Consider the following 27,819-nt stretch of genomic DNA (forward strand, 5'->3'; position numbering starts at 1 on the left):
GCGTCCATCATCCCATCACACTATTTAACAAGTAAAAGATCGGGCTCAAAAAGCCACAAATGGGTATTTAGGAACTTGCAGTTCCAAGTGGGGAAATGGGTCGCGAAACTGCTAATCGTATGTGTACCGTCTAACAGCTGGCAATGCGATCCCGAAATTAATAGGTCTATAAAAATAATCGAATTACGTTAAAAGTAGCCGGGAAAAAAACGCAAAACAGGCGGGTTATTTACCCGGCACCCGGCTTCTAAGGACAACGCTGTTCGTAATTCTATTTGAACACATTTGGGAACTTCTATCACCACCGTACACCTCGACAAGCGAATTGTTTTAAGACTCACACCATACTTCATTCTTCAAAATTAAATAAATAAAAAATAAACATAATTATTGGGTACATATGAAGAAACCCGTTTCACAATGAACATCAAAACATATTCTTGTAAATGTATATCCTGACACGACAACAAACAGATATTTCATTTCACTCCATTTTATTGAACATTGCTAACACCCTACGCATCATACAACTGTTAACCTGCTGATTTGTTGAACAGCTTTTGTTGGATGTACATAACTAATAATTCTCTGTAAACTTACTTTGTTACTAACCTTTGTTCAAGTAAACATGAAAAAACTTTCAGAATAACAATGAGCTAGCATAATCTAATGATAATGCTTGTCTCAAATTTCTAGACTATCTTGCGATTTGCCCCGTGAAATACATTTTCAAAGAAAAACCTAATTTTCTAATTGGTGTGTAATGAACTTTAAAAATAATGTGTTCTGTAACGCTATCGATTTAAATTAAACATCAAAATGAGCAACTTTAGAAGAATTGCTGTACTAACAGAGATCTTGAAAATGTAAAAATACATGAGATGGAATCTCTTAAATTAAAGCGGCTCTAAACAAATACAACTCTCATCATTGCACAGAATATAACAATCGTCAATACATAGATTATTGATTCATTTGATTCGTCTTTATGGAAAAATCGACGACGTCAGCATGATGCCTACTATTCATAGAAAAAATGCCGTGACTAAATGTTATTATCTTGAATATACAAGGATACAACATTTTATTATATTTCTACAGAAGAAAATTTGTCACATTTCAAGTTTCAAACGGCGAAAAAGGGTCAGTTCTTACTTTAACTTTACGTCTTTTCAGTAGCTCGTTTTTATCCGTGTATATTTTGTGGTCTTTCTGTTCTCGATGAACACAAAGATAGTAGGCATGTTGCATGTTGAGTAAAGTCGTATATGGTGCCATCAGATAGCTGATAGCCACATACAAATACGTTTGGCATCATAAAGTCAGTATTCTTTCCCCTTCTTTGATTCTTCCATCGTTCTGCTTTTTGTCTGCTTGATGTATTTTAAAGTAGCGCCTCTCCTGACCCGACTTTGAGTTGATAAGTATGTCTATACTATTTAGGAAGAATTTTCAAATGACGATATACAAATCTATGAATTTATTTATACGAACTCTCCTAAAGTGGAAGCAATTGTGGAAAACTTAAAACCGGTTGACACTTGATAAATACAACTAAATTTCTACAGTTAAAACTGTTCACACTACTATAAACAGTTTAATGATGGTCTGGGTGCCGGCTCGCCTTTGCGTTTGGCCGAGACAGTATTAACAGGAAGAAAGCAATTAGTGCTTTGCCGGAGCTGAACATGATATTTCATGACCTTGTCATCAATGCTTACTTACCAAAGCCCCTTCCTTAATCTTGCTACTTAGTAAATAACCTATTCTTTATCACGTACTTCAAAGCTAATTTAAGTGAATAAAGTAGGAAATATCTATGTACAGGTAAATGTTAGAACAACAGGAATATTCATGAAAATACTAAAAATTATCAAATGCACAAGCCATGTTTGTTGTCTCAAAAAAGTGCCGAGATTTATTCCCCGATCATTCAACGTCACGACGACTCACATCTATGTCATCGATTCTTGTGCGTTGGACTTTTTTGAGGCGATCTTCGATGTGCTTGTCAATGTAAACAAACAACATGACGGTCGGTATTTCTCCTATGATCAAAATGTATCTGGAGTGAATATTTTGTAAAAATTAGTCATGATTATCAGAGTCTGACAAAATACATCCACTTAGCAAATTTAAAGTGCTGTGTCTAGGCCTCAAAAAGCCATGTAGTGAATGAATATTTTTACATGGAATGACAATTATTCGATACATTACCATGCATCATTGAGATTCGAGAAATTTTTTTCCCGTAAAGTAGTGAAATTTCGTCTGAGGTAAATTTCCAGGTCTTTGCTATATTTGAAATTGAGCATAACTTCGAGGGAAGGCACGTGGAGACCGAGAGCGATCGAGATCATCTGGCATTTATCCGTACGTTGACGCGAGTGCCGTGTTTCTCGCTCACGCGACGAACGACTAGAAATGATTGACAATATTGATATTATTCTTAAAGTATTTCAAAAGGTTGAACGGGGAATAGTGGCAGAAAAATTCTTGTATTTTGCAAACAATAACGAATTCTTGGCTTATGCATGTGAACAGTATATTATTCCCTTCTATATTTATCCGTTCAGCTCGAAAATAATAATAACCGTGTCACAAACAGTCGCAGACACCGTCATTACGTCACTCGCTGAACGAAGAAAAACATAAGGAATAATATCTGATTAAGGTTCCAAGACAAGAAATCGACCTAAGCTAACGATTCTCTAGTGGTTAATAAGCTCAAAACCCCCGTAAATTACATATTTTCGGAAAGCCTAGAGATAGGGAAAATTTGTATTACTATTATAGTGTTACCATTGTTTACATAACTATCACATGATAGGTAATTTGCATAACCTTTCAAAAAATTGGTTTTCCCTATGTTTTGTGTCAATGCTTTGAGATATGTTGCTGAAATTTGTGTGAATTCAAGCTGTCTTAAGGATCTTCCAAAGTGTGTCCCATGATTTTGAAACCTTCTTGAACAATTTTTATGGCAGAAAAACTTTCAGAGTGGTGAATTTAAGCCTAGTTAATATCTTTTTATAAATGTGCTCAAAAAATCTAAGCAAGATAAAAAAAAACCTAAGACACACTTTGGAAGAGCGTTGTGACAGCTTCCATTTCAGTAAGTTTGAGTAAGATATTTTGAAGTATATTGAGACAAAACATAGGGAAAACTGATTTTTGAAAGGTTATGCAAATTACCTCTCACTGATAGTTATGTAAACAATGGTGACACTGTGGTTACCAAACTGTTCCCCTATACGTAGGATTTCAGTAAATGTAGAATTTACAGGGGTTCTGAGCTCATTAACCACCAGAGAATTGTTAGATTAAAAAGGTCAATTTCTTGTCTTGAACCTAAACGTATCTTAAGGTGGAGCTGCATGTTGCAAACACAGTTTCTTTCAAAGCAATATTCCTTATCAAAGATGCCAGAAAACTCCCTCATACTATATATTTTCAGAAAGCAGAGACTCTTAAGTTTAGTATCGTAGCAATAATTTACTCGAAGGATGAAGAGGGCGTATATTTTTCGGTAAAAAACCTCAATTTTGGTATTGATGATAAAATTGATTCAGTCAAAAACTTGACTCTATTTTCTGAAATGTAATATTTCACTTGAAAGAAGAGTATCTGTAGAAAAAAACGACTATGTTATTTGCCATTATCTATCCTCATTCTAAAATGACAAGGGTTTAAATATTGACATTTACATTATGATTAAAATCATGATAAGCAAAATTAAAATGTCTCTTATTCAAAATGTAAGAACTTTATTGCCAAACAAAATAGTCGTTTTGTTATATAGCATTTAAAGAACATAATGTGAAAAATTTAGAAAATTTGACCCAGCCAGAGTGTATTTAAATTCTTAGGAAATTTCGAAAGTAGGAGGAAAAAGGGTTTAAATATTGAGACTTTAAAAAAATGATTAAAATTATGATAAGCAAAATTAAAATGTCTCTTATTCAAAATGTAAGAACTTTATTGCCAAACAAAATAGTCGTTTTGTTATATAGCATTTAAAGAACATAATGTGAAAAATTTAGAAAATTTGACCCAGCCAGAGTGTATTTAAATTCTTAGGAAATTTCGAAAGTAGGAGGAAAAAGGGTTTAAATATTGAGACTTTAAAAAAATGATTAAAATTATGATAAGCAAAATTAAAATGTCTCTTATTCAAAAGGTAAGAACTTTATTGCCAAACAAAATACTCGTTTTGTTATATAGCATTTAAAGAACATAATGTGAAAAATTTAGAAAATTTGACCCAGCCAGAGTGTACTTAATTTCTTTAGAAATTTCGAAATAAGGAGGAAAAAAGAGCCAGGAAATCGGGTTATTCGCATACATTTGCATAAATTAACTTCTTTACACTTAACTCTCGACTGCTTGAAAAGCTACAACCAATATTTTTATCTCGTGTCAACAAATTAATTAAAACTGAATCAATGTTTGCAAAAAGTGAATTTTGAGCAGAATATGCTGTGTTGGGTACAACGCCCCCTTAACTCTGCAAAGGATTGCCCAGATAAGTGGTTGACCACATCAGAGATGTACATCAGGTTCAACTTAAAACATATCGGTTGACAATACACTCTTTTCAGCACGTTGTTTCTCAATATACCTCTACATTTTTGTATTCATTGATGCGTACACAGTTAATATCCAGATCCTGCTGCTTGTTTTGATGCAGTATTGATGTCATGCATGCTGGACTCCAATATATAGTTGAAACCATGACTGAGTATCTCTTGTTTAATCATCTAGGCACACTAACTCTATCGCTCCAAGATTAATACAGCTCTGTAGTCAGAGAGTGTTGACACGGATGATTGACGGTAGCATCGTCACTGGCAATGACTTGCTAAAACGGTATCATTGAAATCTGAAACTGAACAGATAGTTACGAATTTAAAAATTTGACAGTTGATTACCAGTACTTCAATATTAACATTTGGCTTACTCCATGTGCTTGCAATCAGCTGAGTTTGTATATTTTTTAAGATTTAAACCTCTGAAATTTGAGCAAGTAGCCTCTCTGCATTCCCTCTGTCATCTAACCATACATGTATTGGAATCCATTGTTAAACATGAAAATACAAAGTTTATGCCATTGAATCATCCAAACAACATTTTTAAAACTCTTTGTACACAAGTTGTCAAGACTTGATGTGTCCATTACTCACGTGTAACTAGTCATCAAAGTGGTAATTTTCCATATTTGCCTGCTCTGACCATGCGCTGTATGTTGCACCATCCATCTCTGATGCCAGTCTGTTGTCATCGCGAAGTTGATGATGTAATCCTCCAATGGTAGCTGCACATTCAGGACATTTCGACTCTACTGTTGCTCCACCACAATCACCTATGGCGTAGATGTGACCATTTGGACATTTATACCAATGGCCTTTAGAGAAGCCCATGGCTTTCACTATCATTTTACGTTCTCCGTCAGTAATTGTATGTTGTATCTCTGGATGTAATTTCTGTACGGTTTTAAGGAGTCCCAGAACCTCTCCTTCTTTGGCTTCTGTTAGCGGCCTTCTGCTGGTTAGTATATCTTCGGCACTGCTAAGGTAGTTCTTTGCTAAGTCTGCCAACTTTACTTTACTCTGTTTTACCCCATTTTGCAGGGTATAAAGTTTACATAGTAAACTCAATCGTTGTGTTTCCATGGTTATATCTTCAAGTTCCTGGTCACTGAATCGTAAACGTGGTTTCATCGCCCAATTCTGTAAACCTTGTAATTCTGACGTCACCATTTCATATTTACTAAAAAGACCAGGTACAGGGGATTGGTAAAAATGAGGAGCCCTTTTGAGGTTTGCTGTCGCAAACTGTCGTATTTTGGCAATCTCTCTAACTATATTGATTTTATTTTCGATCAAATCCAACTGTTCCATCGTTGCATCTTTCGATAGGTTACTTTTCAATTCTTTAGAGATACTGATGTCCATATCAGAACCAATTTCACGGAGCAGTCTACGTGTTGTTTGTTGTCTGGTCTTGTCGTCGCCGATTATTTTGGCCTTCACCAGCTGGATATCTTCTATGGTCTTCTTGATAGTGTTTCCATATCTGTGGTTCTTCCTAATCGTCGTTTTACATTTTGGACAGGTTTTAAACTGTATGGCGTTTGTAGTATCTTCTTCAAGTTCCATCCAACTGTCCAAAGCTTCAACCTCAATAATGTGCCGACAATCCAGAAGTTGAACAAATCGTGCATCATCTTCATCTTCTGTTCCAAACAGTATCTCTGTGACTTCATCTTGATGACAAATTCGGCATTTATTTGGACAGGGTTCGCCACATAGACCAATACAAGGATGCTTACATTTCAGTAGTTTGTCACACGGTTTGTCACAAACTGGTCTATTACAGAACTCTCCACATCTTTTGGTACATCGGTGATGCTTACACATCCACCTACACTGTTCGTTGCATGGTTTGCATACTTCACCACATGTCTTCGGACATTTGCTGTGCTCACATCTATTTTCACATGGCATTGTACATGGCGGGCAATTTCTTGTGCATGGTTCCTTACAGGCGTGTCCACAAGCCAATATTCTATCACATTTGCTCACACATGCGATATGCAGACGTCCATTTCTGCATTTGCCACACGAACCTTTGCATTTATGCCCACACTTCAGAGTAACATCACAAGGATGAGGACAGGTTTCCGGATCTGCAGAACATTTGACCTTTACTTTGTGACCACATGGCCAATCACTCCTCTCCACTTCGACGTGACAATCACTTACTCTAGTGCATGGCTCTCCACAATTTTGCTGGCATTTATGACCACAGGACAGGATCTTGCTACACTTTACTTTACAATCAGCGTACCTCTCGTCTTTATAACACGGCAAAAACTGCCGGTGACCACATCGTGGAATAACTTTCTCCACTGGAACCAGACAACTGTCACCACAGTTCTGATGACATAACTTGGTACACTTGTGTCCGCGCTCACAGACTATTTTCTGACATGATTTTCGACATTTGTATTCCAGATGTTGAGGATCACGAGGATGGCATACCATTTCACATTGATGACCACAGTTCAATCGATATTCACATGGCCTTGTGCAGCCACCTTCAGGAGCTTTACTGAAGTCTCTCTCTGTTGCCACCTCAATCACCTTTTCTGGGTGATTCTGGCAAGTCAATCGTAGCTTTGGACCGCAGAAGTCATTCTTTCGTGCATCTTGTACAATTTTGCTCCATAGGTTTTCTTCCTTAGCAAGCTGTGTAAAGTTTCCAATGCAAAAGAGTCCTTTCTTTGCCCTGGATAGTGCTACACAAATACGATTTGAAATTTTAAGAAATCCAATCTTGCCTTCAACATTGCTTCTTACCAGTGACAAAAGTATTATGTCATTCTCTTCACCTTGAAAGTTGTCCACGACAGACACTCGAACACCTTGATAGAATCGCTTTGGCATGTACTTTTTGAAGGTAAATAGTTGGCCAGTGTAGGTTGTTAGAATGGTAATCTGTGATGGTGCGTATCCTTGTTGTAGGAAATACTTACACAGGGCTGTCAGGAATCTAACTTCATGGAGGTTGGATTTACTTTTAGTGTCAGTGACGCTATCTTCCTCGAACTTATGGTCAACAAAAAATATATTTGATGATACACCTTTCACATTTTCGTACTTCAATACAGATTCATGATTTTTGAGATCTTGATAGAAGTGTCTCATCAGCTCAGCAATTTCAGGTCTCATTCTGTGCTGCAAAGACAAGCGTTCACACTGCATTCCTACACCAACCATTCTTTCAAACAAGGAGATATCAAGCTTGAACTTCTTGGCCAACTTATACACCGTTGGATTTGGTCGCAATTGCTGGTGGTCACCAATCAATATAAGATGTTCACACCCTTTGGTCAATGAAGTAATTATATGAGCTTCAAGAACCTCAGCAGCTTCCTCGATGATAACAATCTTTGGTTGTATTTGCTGCATCAAGGTGCGATATTTTGCTGCCCCTGTGGTAGTCATCCCAATTACTGCCGCTTTTCGGAGGATAGCAAGGTATTCTTCATTCTGCACCTCTTGAAACTGTCGACAAGCAGTCTCATATGCTTCACAATGCCTTTGGAGAATTGTCTTTTGATGTTCAGAGTACTTTGCTATCCACATCCTGTACAGCCTCCATCTTTCTTCCAGTGGTAAAGTCCACACGTTACCAATCACATCTGCTTTCTGATCAGTCATTGTGTCCCTGCTCTGCAACTTCTTTGAAATTTCTCGCTTCCACTTGCCTTTATTTTTTCGCTGCATCTTCCACGCACCAGTTTTTGAGAATGTACCACTAGCTTGGTCAGCAATTCTCTCAATATCAAGTGCAATTGTTGCATTTGCCATGGTAGTATGATTACTTGGATAATCTTTCCTTTGTTTTCTTGCCCCACTGAAGATATCATTTTCATATTCGTCATCGTCGTCGATTAAGCGATTCTGTTCCTCTAGGTCAGCTTCTTCTACAATGTCAATCATATCATCCTCATCTTCCTCTGTCTCACCAGTTACTGCTTGTTGATCTTGTGGAATATTTTGTGCTTCCTCATGTACAAAAAGCTCACCCATCAGACCAAGCCACTGTGGAATAATAGACCTTGCTGTGCCAATGTACTTCTCATCAAAGGACAGCCCTCCTCCTGTCAAACTTTCTAAGTGATGTCTTGATATAAAGGGCTGGAGATAGTCTTCACTCAGCACCCCTTTTCTAGTAGCATTTATCAATTCTGATGCCATTTCCATTGGTTCCTGCAATCGTTGCATTTCTTCTCTTGCTGACCAAAGTCCTGTGTATATATGTTTTGGTACGCCACGCTTGTTTCTTATCTGGGATTTCAAGAAATTCAAATTATATTGTTTCAATGCTTCACTTGAACTTCGGCCGCCAACACGGACAAGGTTTGTCTGTTGAAACTCTTGAATTCCTTCTAAAAATTGGTCAAGTGCATGGTTGGTGTAACACACGACAAATATTGGCCGTTTATCGATTTGACCCGTTATCCTATCTCTAGACCATTGATTTCTATTTGAAAGAAGAGTTTTCACAATTTTGAGACCAATATATGTCTTCCCTGTACCTGGAGGGCCTTGAATGACAGCAAACTCTTTGGTCAACGCCATCTGCACTGCCCGTAGCTGTGACTCGTCTAAATTAAGGTCACTGTACCTCGGCCATCTATACCGAGTTAATATAGGCACAGACCTCAGAGCATTGGATTTTGGATCATCAGCATACTCATATTCATCGTCATCTGCGTCTGAGTCAGATCTTTGGTTTTCTTCATCCTCCAGGGTGAGTTCAACAAGAGGGCGATCGAATGTCCGCCTCTTCGGCTCCTGAATCATAGGACGAAGGTCATAAACTGCACGCCCGCTACGCAGGTACTTAGGAGGATCAACATCGGTCACCACATTGATAATGTAGGGTTTAAATGGCAGATTTTCTTCTGTTATTTCTTGAAGACCCTTTAGCACATGTTTGTATGCTTCAAAATACGCTGATGTTTCGGCCATGATGAATTCGTCTTTTGGTGAAATATCTGCTACCTGTGATAAATCTTCAAACCGAATATCAAGATATCCTTGCTCCAAATCACTCGCTGCTCTATTTGCCACTGTCGCAAATATCAAGGTATTGAAATCATCTTTAGAGAGACACAAAAGCGATCCAAAGATTAGCCTTTTGCTCGACTGCCATCTCACGTGTTGCAAACGTGCTTCATCAAACTTAATCTTATGCACCAGACCAGTTAGTGTGCAGACAGGATATTCAATATGAACGCCGTAGTAGAGGCGAATCTCTTGGAAATGCTTTGGCCTCGCCAATGGATTTTTTAATGAAGCTAGATATGTAGCAATGCCTTCGCGCAGAGGAGCCATAAAATCTTCACGCAGTAGTCGAAACTGAACGTCAAGGTAATGATCAACTCCTTTATACCTTCTATCGACAATGTTTGGTCGAACGAATGGCTCGATGTCAACATGAATATCTTTAATATCAGGGAATACAGCTATTGTTCTGAAATCATCAGGAGGTGTTTCATCATCAAGGTAATACTTGTTTTCTTTTTTACAAGCTTTACGTCGCTCAGCTTCCATCAAGTCATTTCGCATGTCTTTCAGGTTATCTACGAGTTTGGTTGTTTCATCATTGATAACATTAGTGGTGATGCGCAAGTGGTTGACAGTAGCTTCAAGTGTGCTTAAGGCTGGAATGACGCTCACGTACGAACTTGGCATTTTTTCTAATATCTTCATCAATACCTTTGCTGTATGCTTAATGTGCCGAGGAAAGCTTAGCTGTTTTTCATGCGAAATCTCAGTAAGCATGCCAGCCAGGAACGTAGCCAGGTGACGTAAGAGAAATGGTGAATCATGGAGTTTCATCAAGACACCAATCAACGAATCTGGGGATGTGTTGCAATCACAAGCTTTAGATAAGCATTCAAGAATCAAAACAAAGAGATCATAGCGGATTTCATCCTCCTCAAGTAACTGCTTGAATCCGCTTCCAACAGAATTCAATGTTATTACTATTTCACTTGGCTCCTTTTGGCACAGTTGTTCTAAACGTTTATATTTCATGGTTGTCTGCTCTCTCGATGATCTTGTCATGTGTCCTTCATTGCTTTGCCTTCTAGGCAAGTCATAATTAGCCCGCCTGTCAGCTCTGCTGCCATAATCAAAAGATTCGCTGTGAATACAAACCAGTTTGAAGCTATTTGTAATTATTATCGAATCATTCATTGATGAGAGGGAAGCAATTTTAAGACGAGATTTATTTCTATTTTCTATTTTGACATTTGCATGCAAGCATCACTAAAACATTTGTACAAGTAAGCATGACATTGGACCATTAGTCTGTTGGCCAGAAGGGGTCTACGTGCAACCCCCTACAGCATAACAAACCTGTACTTTTCAGAAGCCTTGAGGTCCCTAAAATACGAAATGGAATTTTAACAGAAAATATATATATAGGGATGCAATAGCTGTTACGGTCATGTTTTGAAAAGTACCGCAAAATGACGTCAAATCTGTCTTCTTGTAAGTCATCTGCGGAGCTTAGTTTTTAACATAACCTCAATTGTTTGTTATCATTAGAAAGGCACTTTATTCCTCTTTAAGATGACATATTGTAATATGCAATATCTTGTACAGTCTTATGAAATATGGCCAAAACTTACCCAATACCCCAAAGTTTAACATCGCAAATTACAGTTAATCTCAAATTCTAACCAATTTTTTAGCCTGACATAATAAAAACATTGGGCTAACGTCCAAGAAGCTACTATATACATGGATACAAAATTAAGTATTTCCTGAAATGTATGAAATTATCTCACTAAAGTCATCCTAGGGACCAGTATACCAAATATTAAAGCTGTCTGACCAGCGATTTCGAAAAACCAAGTAACCTTACAGTCGAAAAATATCTTTTTGTGACACATGTGTTGATGATGAAGGTGGGTATCTTTGATAGCTCATTTCAGGACAGCCTGGCCAAAGATGGCAAAATTAGCTGCAAAAATACAAAATTGAAGATTTCATCATAATTTCAATATATTACATGAGAATAAACCCTAGTAACCTGTATACCAAATATCGAAGGTACCAGAGGAGTAACTTTTGAGAAACAACGATTTTGACCAAAATGGAAAAAAAATTGACCCCAAAAATACAAACATTGAAGATTTCATCACAATTTCAATATATCACACTAAGATAACCCCTAGAAACCTGTATACGAAATATCAAAGCTATCAGACAAGTATAGTTTTTGATAAACAAATGTTTTGACTAAAAACGACAAATATTGAGCCAAAATACAAAATTGCAGATTTCATCATAATTTCAGTATTTCACATTTAGTACATCTGTAGAAACCTGTATACCAAATTTCAAAGCTATCAGACAAGTGTTTTTTGAGAAATAATTTTTTGACCATAAATGGCAAAAATCGCCCCAAAAATACAAAATTGTAGCTTTCATCATAATTTGAATATATCATATTCCTATGAATCTGTATTCCAAATATCAAAGCTGTCAGACGAACTCTTTGATGAAATAAATTTTTGAACAAAAATGACAAAAAATTCCTTAAAAATACAAATTTGCATATTTCATCACAATTTAAACAAAGCCAGGTTATATTCAAAAACAAGCTCAGCAGACGACTTACAAGAAGACGGATTTAAAAAAACGCATGTGAGTCGGCAATATTATAATTTTGTGGTACCTTTAAAAATATGACTGTTACAGCAATAGAATCCCAATATTTTTTCTGTTAAAAGTCCATTTTTATTTTTGACATGTTTCTGTAGCAAATCAAACAGATTTCATATAAAACGTTACCCTTTTTATTATGTCTGGATAAAAAATTGGTAGAATTTGACGATAGCTATGGCAATCATTTTCGATATAAACTTTGGGGTTGTGTAAGTTTGGTAATATTCCTTGATAATTAGACAAGATATTGCATACTACAATATATCATTTAAAAACTAGTATATTACCTTTCTAATGATACCAAACAAACTAGGTTATGTTAAAAATACCGTCAAGGACAGTGTGCTCACATTCAGATTGAAATGGTCCATTCAAAAAATATTTAAACCAGAAAAACAAGAATAACAAAAGCAATTAAAGGTGTAATGAAAGAAAAAAAATTCCAAAAAATTACCCTGGTCTATGTATTGAGTATGTACAAGTAGATTTGAGCAAAAAAATTCAAAGAAAACGTCTGAAAAACACCCTTTCATTTCGCAAAAAACTCGATCTCAAAGACTGACCCAAAATCAGTTTGTCAGTCGATTTCTCAAGTTCGCTACCAGAGGGCGTTAAATGACGTAATGTGAGTCAAACATAATGTCGCTCAGTGACAGCGAGAATGGTTCAGACTATTCAGACCTCGAAGACTTAGCCAGAGAACAACGGTATTCTGGCCTAATACTCTCAAAATAAAAAGCACACAACTCTGTAAATGACTCTGTACACACACGCACATGATCAGAAATTACAGAATACCATTCGCTATGGTGTCGAGGCTACGACACCCCGTACTAGCGAATAAAGCTTGCTCCTGACCCTGTACAGTTATTGCCCTGCAACTCCCTGGCTGGTTGTGTTGGGGGAGTTGGGGCCCCCACTCCCCCAACACAACCAGCCGAAGAGAGGCAATGCTATGGAACAGCAGCAATGAATAGCAAGCATGCCACTTGTGTTTGACTCACATGACGTCACCGATCACGGAACCAGAAGTACGGACGTTTGCGGGCATTTCAAAATGAATTTTGTGGGCGGGGCTGACACCAAACTACTTTTTCAAGAATTACGACTAATTTTTCGCATCGCCGACAATTTTTTTATTCATATAAGCATATGTGAGATAGGATAAGCAAAATGCTATAGTTTTTGAAAATTTGAAAATTATGTTTTCATTTCACCTTTAAGGTCTGCGATTTGGGTACTGGAAGTCAACATGGAACATGCATGTCAACTCTTCTAGCAATGGGATAAGTAGATTCTACTGACAAACATTGGCAAGCAAATGTCTGAAAATGATCAGCAAGAGAAGGCTTGACATAAAGAAAAGGTGGAAGAGAAGGGAAATATCCAACCTAAATTTGAGAGCAATAGGGCCAGTGGTTTCAGAGAAGAATTTTTATTTAAAATGAGGGAAATAACCAAAAAATTGGGAAAATACAAAATTCAAGATATCTTCATGATATAGATAAAACTGTATAAGGTCCACCTAAGGTACCTGCACACTAATTTTCAAAGTAATCAAAACAGCGGTTCGTTAGTTACTAATTTTTGACCATTTTCACATTTTTAACCTCATTTGCATAATTTGGGTAATGCAGACTTCATTGGAAGAAAATCCCATCTATAGCCTAGGATGCATCCACATACCAAATACCAAGCTAAAAAGTGCAGTGGTTTGCGAGTTTTTTATGTTGACGGACATACTATACGCATGTACGTACTTACATACGTAAATACATACGTACATACATACATACATATATACATACATACATACATACTGTCATGTAGGTCATTTACCCCACACTCATCATGACCTGAGTTCAATTAGTCTAGAACATTCTCAAGGTCACTGCCCTTAATGACCTCACAACCTTGAATTCAATTAGTCATGTTTGGAATGTTCTGGAAAGTTGATTAGTTGTGTAAGAGAGATAATTTTAGAACAGTAATTAGAATGTCAATAAAAGTTCTAGATTGTTCTTATATGCCTTTATAAAAGGGACGTGCACAGCTTCCAGTCAGACTTTTGGGATCGTGTCTCTTGTGTGTTACTAAACTCCAGCAGTAGTCATTCTCAAGACTTTTCAAGACCTTCTCTGCCAACGCTGGATTTATACTGTGGACTTTGTGCAACTTCAAGCCTGCAAGCCAAAGGACTGTTCATTCATCCAACTGACTGTTACAACTCTGAGACTGGAGCTTTGCCGTCCCAGCTGAGATAAGTAGTCTGTACACTTTTAAAGCTTGTACTCTATCCCTGACTTAGCAATTGGTTTTATTTTTGTAATAAATTTTGTTTAAACGTTAACTGCTGAGTTCACCCTTTTGTTCGTTTTCTCTGCACGTAACAAAATTGGGGGCTTGTCCGGGATCCGAATATTTTGAGCCGTTTGACAACATTTTGCCTGCTTTTTTAAAACTACTGTATACTGTGAACTCAGCAAAATTCAATCATGGCGGAATTCAAGCCAGACGAATTTATGGATGACCTTGATCAGGACGCATTTGATTCCCTCAAAAAAGACAACCTCATTGCACTGGCCAATTTCCTTAAAGTAGATGTCAAAAGATCTATGCGCAAGCGGGAAATACAGTACCACATTGCAAAACATTTAGTTAATTTAGGCCAATTTGAGGAATCCACCTTGAAAGATTATGAGCCCGAGTCTACCTTTGAACTAAGAAAATTAGAATTAGAAATGCAGACAAATTTGGAGATCAAGAAACTAGAATTACAAATGGAAAAAGAGAGACAGGCATTAGAAAAAGAAAAAATACAAATGCAATTACAAATGGAAGAAAGACAGAGAGAGAAAGATAGGCAGGAAAGATTAGAAATGGAAGAAAGACAGAAAGAGAGGGAATTGGAAATGAAAGAAAAAGAATTACAAATGGAAGAAAGACAAAGGGAGAAAGAAAGAGAGGAAAAAGAAAAGGAAAGAGAATTAGCAGAACACCGACTGCAGTTAGAAATGAGACGTTTAGAGCTTAGAAAGTCAGGAAAATTCTTCCCTTCAGACAGTTTTGACATCACTAAGCATTTCAGGTTAGTTCCCCCTTTCCAAGAAAAGGATGTTGATAAATATTTCCTTCATTTTGAGAAAATTGCTCAGAGTCTGGATTGGCCTAAGGAGTCCTGGTCTATGCTTTTGCAGAGTGCTTTGGTGGGTAAAGCCAGAGAAATTTACATTCAGTTGTCAGTAGAGCAGGCTTCAGATTATGATTCTGTGAAGGAATTAATTCTCAAGGGCTATGAGTTGGTGCCTGAAGCTTACCGTCAGAAATTTAGGGATTGTGAGAAGGTGAAGGATCAAACTTATGTTGAATTTGCTCGAACAAAAGAACAACTGTTTGATCGTTGGTGTTCTTCTGAAAAGGTCAGTCAGAATTATGACAAATTACGACAGCTTGTTTTGATTGAGGAATTTAAAAGGTGCATCCGGAGTGACATCAAAACATTTATCAATGAACAAAGGCAGATACATTGGAGGTTGCTGCACGTTTGGCCGATGATTTTCATTGACCCACAAATCTTCATTTCTCAGCAAACCATCCCAGTCCTTTTCCTACAGAAACAATGCAGGTAAATTTAACTCCTCCTTTTCGTCCAAGAATTTTTCAAAGGACAGTAGAAAATCAAATGACAGCAGTTCACAGAGTTTAAGTAACACTCCCACATCATCAGATCCCAAGTCTCAATCTCCTTCTGACAAACAGTTCGGTACACTTTCTTGTAATTATTGTAAGAAAGGCGGCCATTTAATGTCAGAGTGTTTCAAATTGAAAAGAAAACGTGAAGGTCAAAGTGGTCAAAGTGGATCTAAGCCAACCGGCTTTATTTCTTCATCAACTCAATTAGAGTCTAATAATGTGTGCAACACATTTTCTGAGGTTAAACCCCTCTTATCCCCAATTAATGAGGTCAAGGTCAATTCTTCTCAAGATAGCATTATGGGTATTTTCGAGCCATTTATTCATAATGGTTTTATATCACTTTCTAGTGATTTCTCTTCCGCTACCCCTGTCAAATTTTAAGAGATACCGGGGCTTCCCAGTCTCTTTTGTTGGCAGATACCCTGCCGTTTTCTGAAAAGTCATTTTCAGGTTCTAAAGTTCTTATTAAGGGGGTAGATTGTAATGACTACATTCCTGTTCCTCTCCATAATGTCTATTTGTCTTCGGACTTTGTTTCTGGACCTGTGGCTTTAGGTATTAGGCCTTTTTTGCCTTTTGAAGGGATTCACCTTCTTCTTGGAAACGACCTTGCTGGGGACAAGGTCATTACTAATCCACTTGTGACTGATAATCCTAGTTTAGATCAGGATCCAGAGCCAATTGAACAAGAGATACCCGATTTATTTCCTTCATGTGCCATTACTCGAGCCATGTCAAAGAAAACTTCCGAGAATCAAAATTCTCTCAAAAATAATGTCACAGATGTTGACTTAAATGACACCTTTCTCAGTCAGGTGTTTGACACGGATCATTCCGTTATCCCTCGTGGATTTGAAACTTCCAGTAAAACTTCTGCTGACCAAAGTCAGACATTTTCTAGATCAAATCTCATTGCAGAACAACACAAAGACCCAGATATTTTGTGCTTGTTTGACAGGGTAGATGATGAAGGTAAAACTTCAGATAGCTCTGTTTCCTATTATACAAAGTCTGGTATTCTCATGCGTAAATGGAGACCTCCAGATGTTTTGGTTGATGACGATTGGGCTATAAAACATCAAATTGTGGTTCCAAAGCCCTACCGTGCTGAAATATTGCGCCTGGCCCATGAAACCCCCTGGGCTGGTCACTTAGGAGTCAGGAAAACTTATCATAAATTCTCAGTCACTTTATTGGCCTAATCTCAGGCAGGATGTAGCACATTTCTGTAAAACTTGTCACACATGTCAAATGGTAGGAAAGCCAAATCAGACCATTCCAAAGGCCCCTTTACAGCCAATTCCTGCATTTCAAGAACCATTTAGTAGGATACTAATAGACTGTGTTGGGCCCCTACCAAAAACAAGATCAGGAAATGAGTACATGTTGACAATTATGTGTACATCAACTCGGTTCCCAGAAGCCATACCACTGAGAAATATAAAGACAAAGACTATAGTGAAAGCTTTAGTCAAATTTTTCACTTTATTTGGCCTCCCTAAATGTGTCCAGTCCGATCAAGGCTCCAACTTTATGTCTGGTATTTTTCAACAAGTAATGGATCAGCTAGGCATTAAACAGTATAGGTCCTCCGCCTATCATCCAGAAAGTCAGGGTGCTCTTGAGCGATTTCATCAAACTTTGAAAAACATGATTAGGACCTACTGTTTTGACACTGAGAAGCAGTGGGATGAAGGAATTCATTTTCTGCTCTTTGCTGTTAGAGAGTCAATTCAGGAGTCTCTTGGTTTTAGCCCATTTGAGCTTGTATTTGGACATACAGTCCGTGGCCCACTTAAGCTCGTTAAAGAGAAATTCCTATCAGACGATGATGATTGTCTGAATATTTTGCAATATGTGTCAGATTTTCGTACAAAACTCTCTAAAGCATGTGAATTAGCCAGAGAAAATCTTGAGTCATCTCAGCAGTCAATGAAAACCAAATATGATAAAAGCACCTCAAAACGGAAGTTTGAACCAGGTCAAAAGTTCTTGTTCTACTTCCGTTCCTGGCAAACCACTCCATGCTCGTTACTTTGGGCCATATCTAATTGATAAGAAATTGAGTGATTTAAATTACATCATAATAACACCTGACAGGCGAAAACAAAACAGCTATGTCACATAAATATGCTTAAGCCATATTTGGATAGGGATAATCCTACTATAACTCAGCCTGTCAGTACCGTCAGTTCTAACCATTATGAAGATAGTGATACTGAAACTGACTTGAGTGATAATACCCTAAACTCAAAGCTGGGCTCGGTCAAGCTTCAGAACTCAGAAATCCTGGAGAAGCTGGAGTCTACAAAGTTGGCACACCTCCAGGCAGAACAACAACAACAGGTGAAAGAACTGCTCCATGAATATAAACACCTGTTTCAAGATGTTCCGACGAGGACGAACGTCATCTATCACGATGTTGATGTTGGGACAGTAAGCCTGTAAAACAACATCCATACAGACTGAATCCAACAAAAGCGAAATATCTCCAGGAAGAAGTCAAATACCTGCTGGACAATGACTTTATTGAACCCAGTAAAAGTAACTGGAGTTCGCCGTGCATACTTGTTCCCAAATCAGATCACAGTTATCGTATGTGCACGGACTTTAGGAAGGTCAACACTTTAACAAAGACAGACACTTCCCAATCCCGAGGATTGATGACTGCATCGACCGAGTGGGAAAAGCCAAGTATGTGACGAAATTTGACCTACTGAAGGGATTTTGGCAAGTCCCTCTGACAGATCGTGCTCGTGAAATATCCGCCTTTGTTACCCAGACGGATTGTTCCAGTACAAGGTGATGCCATTTGGAATGAAGAACTCTCCGGCAACGTTCCAACGGATGATCAACGACGTCATATCCGGGCTAGACGGGTGTGCAGCTTACGTTGACGACGTCAGTCTGTATAGTGACACCTGGGAGGAACACATCAAGCTCATGCGGAAGTTCTTTGAGAGACTGAGTAAAGCAATGTTGACTGTCAACCTTGCCAAATCTGAGTTTGTATGGGCAAGGGTAACTTACCTCGGACATACTGTAGGACAGGGTGAGGTAAACCTGTTGATGCCAAAATCAGTGCCATTTCAAGTTTTCCCATACCAAACTGCAAACGACAACTGATGCGCTTTCTCGGTATGGCTGGTTACTACAGAAAATTCTGTCCAAATTTCTCCACAATTACTGAGCCTTTGACTAACTTACTTAAAAAGAAAGTAAAGTTTGTTTGGTCAGAGCAATGCCAACAGGCATTTGATACACTTAAAGCCATACTGCAAAGTGCTCCAGTGTTGTCTGCACCAGATTTCACTTTGCCATTCAAATTAGCTGTGGATGCTAGTGATACGGCTGCTGGTGCTGTTTTATTGCAAGAGGATAGTCATGGTATAGATCATCCTGTTTGCTATTTTTCACGCAAATTTAACAAATCCCAGAGAAACTACTCTACAATTGAAAAAGAGTGTTTATCTTTGATATTAGCTTTACAGCATTTTGAAGTTTATGTTACTTCTTCAAATCAGCCAATAGTGGTTTATATTGATCACAACCCTCTTGTTTTTCTGCAGAAATTTAAAGGCAAAAATCAGAGATTGCTAAGATGGAGTTAATGTTACAGGAGTTTAATCTTGACATTAGACATATCAAAGGCAGAGACAATTTAATTGCAGACTGTCTCTCTCGTATTTAGAGTTTATTGTTGTTCACTTTCAAGAAATTTTACTTTAGAGTAAAACAAAATTTGAGTACTTAAATCCTTTTCAAGACTACATTTGTAAAAGAAAGATTTTTCTTGAAAAATTTTTTTTTTGAAGAGGGGGTGTGTCATGTAGGTCATTTACCCCACACTCATCATGACCTGAGTTCAATTAGTCTAGAACATTCTCAAGGTCACTGCCCTTATGACCTCACAACCTTGAATTCAATTAGTCATGTTTGGAATGTTCTGGAAAGTTGATTAGTTGTGTAAGAGAGATAATTTTAGAACAGTAATTAGAATGTCAATAAAAGTTCTAGATTGTTCTTATATGCCTTTATAAAAGGGACGTGCACAGCTTCCAGTCAGACTTTTGGGATCGTGTCTCTTGTGTGTTACTAAACTCCAGCAGTAGTCATTCTCAAGACTTTTCAAGACCTTCTCTGCCAACGCTGGATTTATACTGTGGACTTTGTGCAACTTCAAGCCTGCAAGCCAAAGGACTGTTCATTCATCCAACTGACTGTTACAACTCTGAGACTGGAGCTTTGCCGTCCCAGCTGAGATAAGTAGTCTGTACACTTTTAAAGCTTGTACTCTATCCCTGACTTAGCAATTGGTTTTATTTTCGTAATAAATTTTGTTTAAACGTTAACTGCTGAGTTCACCCTTTTGTTCGTTTTCTCTGCACGTAACAATACATACATACATACATACATACATACATACATACATACATATGTACAAACATACATACATACAGACATACATACATACATACATACATACATACATACATACATACATACATACATACATACATACATACATACATACATACATACATACAGACAGACATACATACATACATACATACATACATACATACATACATACATACATACATACATACATACATACAGACAGACAGACAGACAGACAGACAGACAGACACACAGACACACAGACAGACAGACTGACGACGGATGCCAGATAGATACCCATCCAAATAGCTTCTAGAGACTTTAGTCTACAGTAGCTAAAAATAAGCTCAGCAGATGACTTATAAGAAGACATGTTTGACGAAAATGCATGTTGGTCGCAAAATCGTGATTTTGCGGTACCCTTCAAAACATGACCATAACAGCTACTGCATCCCTATATTTGTTATGTTAAAATTTCATTTCGTATTCTAGGGATCCCAAGGCTCCTGAAAATACAGGTTTGTTATCCTGTGGGGGGCCGGGGGTGCACGTAGACCTCCTCTAGCCCACGGCCTATATGTTTTGATCGTGCATTCACGAATTCAATTTTAATATGTACTTGTTGCAAAGAATGTCATTACTGTAAACTCGAGGTTCAGACAAGAACATCGCAAATTTTGGGTAATTTTTCAAAAATCTCTGAGAGGCTTTGTTGAATAGTGTGCAATCGATGTACCTAATCAGGAATCCTACTGTCCTCATGGATTTTTACGAAAATTGAGCTTTACTGAATGAAAACAAATAAATGCATGTGGCGAGCACACGTCGGACCTACATAACTGGAAACACTGAGCACATCATTTAAATGGTCGGGAAAGGCAACACAGGCTAATTAACATAATGATTTGTTGACTGGTTTGCTAGTTATGGCTTGAGTACTTCCTATCGCAAACAATGCTTTGTTATGTGTCGTCTTCTAACAAACTACCGTCACACTCTTCAGTTATTGCACGATGCAAACAACACAAAGACGAACGTTCCATCATGCCAAGGAAGCACAAAGCGAGGGTTCAATTAAGCTTCACTTTACAAAGATCTCTTGACAGTGGCATGAAAACTACACAATTGATGACGTATGCTTCTCTGCATAGCAAATACCGTAGTCATGTGGAGGCAGGCCGTCTTGGAGCAATCTTTTAGTTCTCTGAATGCTTAGATAAAATCGGTTCCGAAAGTAATAAACACATGCTTGTATTATGTTTCAAGATACATTGCATTCGTATCCTCACTTTTCCTGATTTATATCTATTCACGGCATCTCATATGACGTTGGAAACAAGACTTCCTCGAGCACAGTACACACAATAGTGCGAATTAAGATTGGGATATTACAACACATGCATGGCAAATTTCAGTAGAAATATGCAGAGAAACCGTACAATTTTAAGATTTTAAATATGTGGAGAGAAATACGTAAATTTAAGCTATTACATATGCAAAGAAATAACATCTTATACAGTTGGTAATATGGAACATGGAAATATCAGTGTCGTGATGACACCCCTTAGTCCTTCTTTATACATCTCCTGGATTCTTTATTACTTGACTGTATATTTTCATATACATGAGTGAATTTATATTACTTTTCTAACATAATGCATGACAAACAGAAGTAATTTAAAAGGCGCACTAATGGTTATGTCATGAGTGTCACTCATCTCCAAATCGACAGTAAACATAAAGTAATTTTTGCTATGTATTTTGAATACTGAATTTTCATCATTCTTGGTTGCATATTTCAAATACATGTAAGGTATGTAATCGAGTATTGGGTAGTTTTCCAAAACGTAAATGACATCTATTTTAAGAAAATGACTGCTTTTCATCACAATAATATGGCAGGTGCCACATTAAGCATTTTAATATCCATGGATATGAACACATGCACCTTCTGTCGTGTTGTGCATTTTTGTATTCCAGTTTTTTCGTGCGTGTTAACAATGGCAACAATTTCTGAGTTTGTTTATCTATTTTACACAGAACAAACAAAAGCCGATAAATAACAAACGCCGTGTAAACTTGACTTTATGAAGTAACATTTCTATTTGTTTCCTTTTCTGTCAGAAAGAAACAAACTGTTCCTGCTCAAATAAGGCACGGAAATGTTTGCTTTTCAAAATTGTATCACTATTTATAACCATAAATGTCATAGTTACTCATCCGCTCGTTGACTTCGACTCCGATCACTACCTCCTCTCCCTCCCCGTCCAAAGCCACGGTTACCATACCCACTTCTGCTATATGGCCTTCTTCGCCCTCTTCCCCTGTTACGTCCACTGTCGTCCATACTTTCATCCAAGTTGTCTAAAATAATATGCTTGAACGATGAGGCTCAGGTGATACGCCAACTGAAAATTCTGTCAATGACAACATTTGAATCCATTGTATATGGTACGTTAATATGATATTACGAAATCAAACCAACTTATGGCAACTTGAGAATGAATCTCGGCAAAGAACACGATTGGAACTAATTTGGGATAATTGGATGGTGAAGTAATGTCTGTTTAATCTTCAAATGTAAGCTCATCTGCTTTTCGTTTTCATTTATATACTTGTTTTTCTGAGTAATGTGTAATATTGCGACATTCAGCTACAGTGGACCTAACATTTTTGACAAATTTGAAAAATATCAAGATCCAATTATCCCAAATTAGTTCCAATCGTGTTAAAGGAAAAAAATTAGACTATCTATCGCCTGTCACGTCATAATGCCATACAGACCGGTAGGTGTGGCGTCGAATCAGCGTTGTATTAGTGATAGGCAAAGCCTTGACACCAAAATTAATGAATAACAAACACAATCAAGTGATGATAACAGTGAGAACTGCGATTATTAGCCTGAGTAATACTATGTAGGATTGTCTGTAATAATAGATGACAACAACAAACTACTCTCGAACATAAATATTGTGTACTGTGATGTGTTGGTACGAAAAGTCCTATGATATATACTGTTTTTGAAAGCCCTGTCATAAAAAAACAAAACTGAAAATATTTTGTTGTCGTTTTACTTGACGCTAACGAAAATATTAAAACCCTTTCTAACAGTTCAGAATTATCGTCCAAACAAGACTTCTGCATATGTGTGATTAGTAGAACTGTTTTCAGTGTTTTAGTGTTGTCGTTGTTGTTGTTTCGTTTGTGTTTCTTGGACTGTGATTACTTGCCTTGAATAAGAGCGATTGCTGGAATTGATTTAATGCCATATTATTTACAGACTTCAAATGATGCAATATTTGTTTACCACTTAAAACGTATTAGGCCTACGTAGGCTGTCTATGGTTCAGATACGGATCAGAAATTTCATGATAACAAACAGGGGGTGGAAAATATTAGTAGTGATATCGGTCAGATCTGTTCTGAAGAACAGGTTGTAGCGTTGCTTGGATAGCTGATCGAAGCCTGGGATCGAAGTGTAAGGCCGAAGACTGAACCTCAATACTAGGTTCGGCCTTCGGACTCACACTTCGATCCCAAGCCTTCGATCGAATCCATGCGCTTGCAACGGTGCACGCACCTGTGTTTTAGAAGGGACAGTCCTAATCGTAAGTCACGTGAATCCACCTACCCGATGTGAATTTACTTGTTTTAACAGTTAAAGTTTCAAATAACCAAGACACACCTCAATGAGGATAGATATATTTAAAAAATTACGATGTCTTAACACTGCATTTAAACAGAATCATATCAAAACATAAAACATGTAAATACGATCGGAACTAATTTGGGATAATTGGATCTTCATATTTTTCAAATTTCTCAAAAGTGTTAGTTGCTCTAAAGCTTAATGTTGCAATATTACAATTTACTTATAAAAACAAGTGTATGACTTAAAAAGAAAAGCAGATGAGCTTACTTTTGTAGATCAAACAGACATTAATTCTTTATCCAATTATCCCAAATTATTTCCAATGTTATTATGATATGCCTTGAAAATGGCACAATGATATCCATGAGAATAGAGATACCGGTCTTATGAAACTGGAGAAAGATTTGGTCCAGAAAAGACAAATTTTAATAACGATTTGCAATAATGAGAAATATTCAGAAATAAGAAATAAGTGATCCTGTGGGCCATGTTGAAATATCAACGATGTACGGTAGGCCTAAACGTTGGGAAAGTTGGAGGTGTGGAGATGAATTGTGAGGTGTGTACATAAAGAGAGTGTATAACTGGCTGTACAACTGTTTCTGATCCATTGAAGTGAACGTTGGAACATATTTTTGATTTTTCGCCCAAAAACTGTCGAAATTCTGTTCCCTCCATTATTTTATTAATCCTTTAAAACACATTTGCAGTAAGTGACTCTCTTAAGGTAGCCAATTGCCTCGTCATCTAATTAGTGACGCGCATGAATAGATTAACGAGATTCCCACTGTCCCTATCTACTATCTAGCGAAACCACAGCCAAGGGAACGGGCTTGGCAGAATTAGCGGGGAAAGAAGACCCTGTTGATTTAAGTAAGTTATTCTTGATTCGATACATGGCTCATATATTTGTACACGGTCAATATGGGATCATTATTTGACGTTGAACAGATGGGAGACGAAATTAGGGTGCAAATTTAATGTTCTGGGTGGTCCTAAAGACTAATTAGGCTGCATTCGTATTTTACGTGCTGAACTGGCTATCGTTACTTCAACTTAACCCAACAATAATATCAATGGGCCAATGATCGGCCTGGACCCGTGCAGTAATCTGCAGCCAAGGTATTGAGTAATTGATTGCTTGCACATCGGTTGATGTTTATCGCATTCCGTAAATTCTACTATAGAGCACTGTACTTTGAACTGTGTTATGTTCCCGTTTTCGACGATGCAGTGGATTGCGTATAAGCTGTCAATTGGCTCCTATAAAAATACTTGCTCACTGCTCAGAGCATACATGTAGACAGTAGAAGCCTCTGTGCACAGAGGCGCTGTTTACGTCGAAGGACAACAAACGTATAATTCGACTGAAATTATACTACGCCTGTCTTGCAGCAGTTTCCTTTTAAGTCGCTTCCGTACTATACAGTGTTCCTACATAGCGCAGTCTATTTTTCAAAGTTGACCGTAGCTCCCTTTACTTTCGTTTCACAGTCCCATACAATGTATCTCCACCTCAGCCACTTGACTTTTGTCCTATGCCTGCAAACAACCTTTGTATTAAAGGAATAACATGCTATCTGCAACGTTGTTGTCTCACTGTGACATATTAAGAAAAATTCGGCACAGAAAACAATAAGACATTGCAGATTATAAGGACTTACCGCTCAGGTAGAAGCTCGTAGCAGTATTCAACGACGTCATTCACTTCGTGGAAATTTACATCACGTGACCGACGGAACTGTGGCTAATCATGCCCCCAGTGACCTTATAAGCTTACAGATAGGTCAACACAGCGCGGATTTTACTTCCGCGTTTCGAGCTTAGCGCCCGTTGGCGGCGCAGTTGCCACCAACGTTCTTTGTACAATTGAATAAATTATTATATACATGAACGGACCCTGTGAGGCAATCAGGCGTATTTTATGAGGCTTTCAAACGACCAAGATGAAGTTCAAAGTGTCGCGACAGATAATTTAAGTGATCCCGAATCCACTGCTAAACGAAGAGCTTGCAAGGTAGGGGACGTTTTTTGACTTCATGGCAGACGACAGTTGAATATTTCACGTGATGAAGTCAGCAACACGGTAACTTGCGAGTGAGTATATAGATATATTCACTGAATTTTCAAAACATTTAATTTGTGAGATATGTTAATCAATTATTCTTGCCAAATTTACACGTTTGAGATCGTTTAGTAGTAGTTGATTTGCACCTTTCGTAGCAAATAGTGGCACATCATCTGCTAGAAATCAGTCAAGCAGTTTGTAGTAGGATCGGGCATACCTACGTACTACAACGTAGTGACGATACTGTTAGTTAGACATAGCCCACCAGCTGGAGGCCACTAGCTTGTGATGAACAAGTAGTTGTCAAACTAAATTTCTGTCGCATGCAGAATATCAATTTTCGTACCCAAAGATTTTGTTTTGTTGTTGCATAGAGTAACTAGGGTTTGGGTGGCTGTTTTAGCACTGTTAATGTTATTTTTTAATCACTCCATCTTTGTGCCAATGTTATTTCTGACTGATCTGTTTAATTGTAGAAGCGGTAGACGATCTAGTGCCAAAGATGATTTTGCTGTTGGAAAAAATGTCCAGACAAAGGATGGAAGAAAGAGTACCTCCAGCGACATAATAGGAAAGATACACATGTTGCTGCTACTGTTACTCTGTTTGTCTGCATCTGTAGCATTTTGAAATTGAAAATAAAATGATATTTAAGGGACAGCAGCTGTAAATTTTGATAACACTTTATTGTTTTTCATCTGTGTATCAACCACAGTTTCTTCTCAAGCATGTTCAAACACTCAATATTCAGTTTGAATATGAGACAATCACTCTCAAGTGCATTGTTATTATTGTTGTAGACAACTAAATTTAAGTCCAGTGTTAAATTCAGTTTGGCTGTGTTGGATTAGTAATAAACAGAAGGTTGTGAAGTGTCCTTTCCTTTCTCTGAGTGCAACTAAACACTGTTTAAATCAAAGCATACACGAATGTGAATTTTTGCTTCCTCCGTCCGGACAAATGCACCCTCGGCCGCCGTAGCGGCCGCCTTGCCCTTCGGGCAACAAGTTCCTCACCCTAGGGGGAACACTGTAGGTCAGAGGCCAACGGTTATAGGCTGAAACCGAGGCTGACACAAAGCAAGACACATTTTATTTCTTTTATTTCCATTCCTTTGCCGTTTGGGTTTCATTCATGAAATATTTGCTAAAGTTAGTCTACTATGTCAAAATAACCTCAGATTTGTTTTCTTGATCAAATTTCACAACAAACTGATACCAAATATCACTTTATTATGTTATTATATTTACGGTTTTAAAAACTTCATTATAACATATCCTGGGTTTGCTCTAAAAATACAAAATTATCGGTTCCCCAAGTTTGAACGAAGTATTTTGGCTTCGACCTGTATACCAACTTGCAAAGCTACCATGCAAGCAGATTATGAGAAAATGTTTGGACCACAATCAGCAAAAATTGCCCAAAAATACAAAATTGTCTGTTCCATCGCTACATGAAAATATTTGACTTCGGTTATCCTAAGAGACCTGTATACGAAATATTAAAGCTGTCTGATGAAGGGTATTGAGCGAAAATGACAGATATATGCTCAAAAATTCAAACTCTCAGATTTCAGCATAATTTGACGAAATTTCATTTGTCATCCCTGGGGACATGTATGGCAAATATGAAGGCTGTTTGACCAGAACTTTTGAAGATTTTGTACCGAAAATCGCAAAATAGTGACTTAAAATAACAAAAATACATATTTTATCACAGTTTGAACAATATGTCAGCTTAGCACACCG

General features: G+C 37.6%; 1 protein-coding gene across 2 annotated transcripts; it reads right to left on the bottom strand.

Annotated features, from left to right (window-relative positions):
• Window positions 1-477: 477 nt before the first annotated feature.
• Window positions 478-25,718, bottom strand: LOC139152067 (NFX1-type zinc finger-containing protein 1-like). Of its 2 annotated transcripts, none has more exons than XM_070725157.1 (4): window positions 25,668-25,718; window positions 22,568-22,768; window positions 5,184-10,722; window positions 478-4,888 (listed from the first exon to the last, which is right to left on the bottom strand). In XM_070725157.1, the coding sequence occupies exons 2-3, from the start codon at window positions 22,696-22,698 to the stop codon at window positions 5,190-5,192; spliced, it is 5,664 nt and encodes a 1,887-aa protein (XP_070581258.1). In that variant the 5' UTR covers window positions 22,699-22,768; window positions 25,668-25,718; the 3' UTR covers window positions 478-4,888; window positions 5,184-5,189. The 2 variants fall into 2 exon arrangements, with proteins under 2 accessions (XP_070581258.1, XP_070581257.1); XM_070725156.1 differs by having other exon boundaries at window positions 4,175-4,882.
• Window positions 25,719-27,819: the final 2,101 nt, after the last annotated feature.

This window comes from Ptychodera flava, chromosome 15, assembly GCF_041260155.1.
Source record: "Ptychodera flava strain L36383 chromosome 15, AS_Pfla_20210202, whole genome shotgun sequence".
NCBI lineage: Eukaryota > Metazoa > Hemichordata > Enteropneusta > Ptychoderidae > Ptychodera > Ptychodera flava.

Coding starts and splice junctions, on each gene's coding strand:
- LOC139152067 (XM_070725157.1), bottom strand. CDS start 22,698: ATGGACGACAGTGGACGTAACAGGGGAAGAGGGCGAAGAAGGCCATAT. Junction 10,723..22,567: donor CGAAGTCAACGAGCGGATGA/GTAACTATGACA, acceptor TTGTATTCACAG/CGAATCTTTTGATTATGGCA.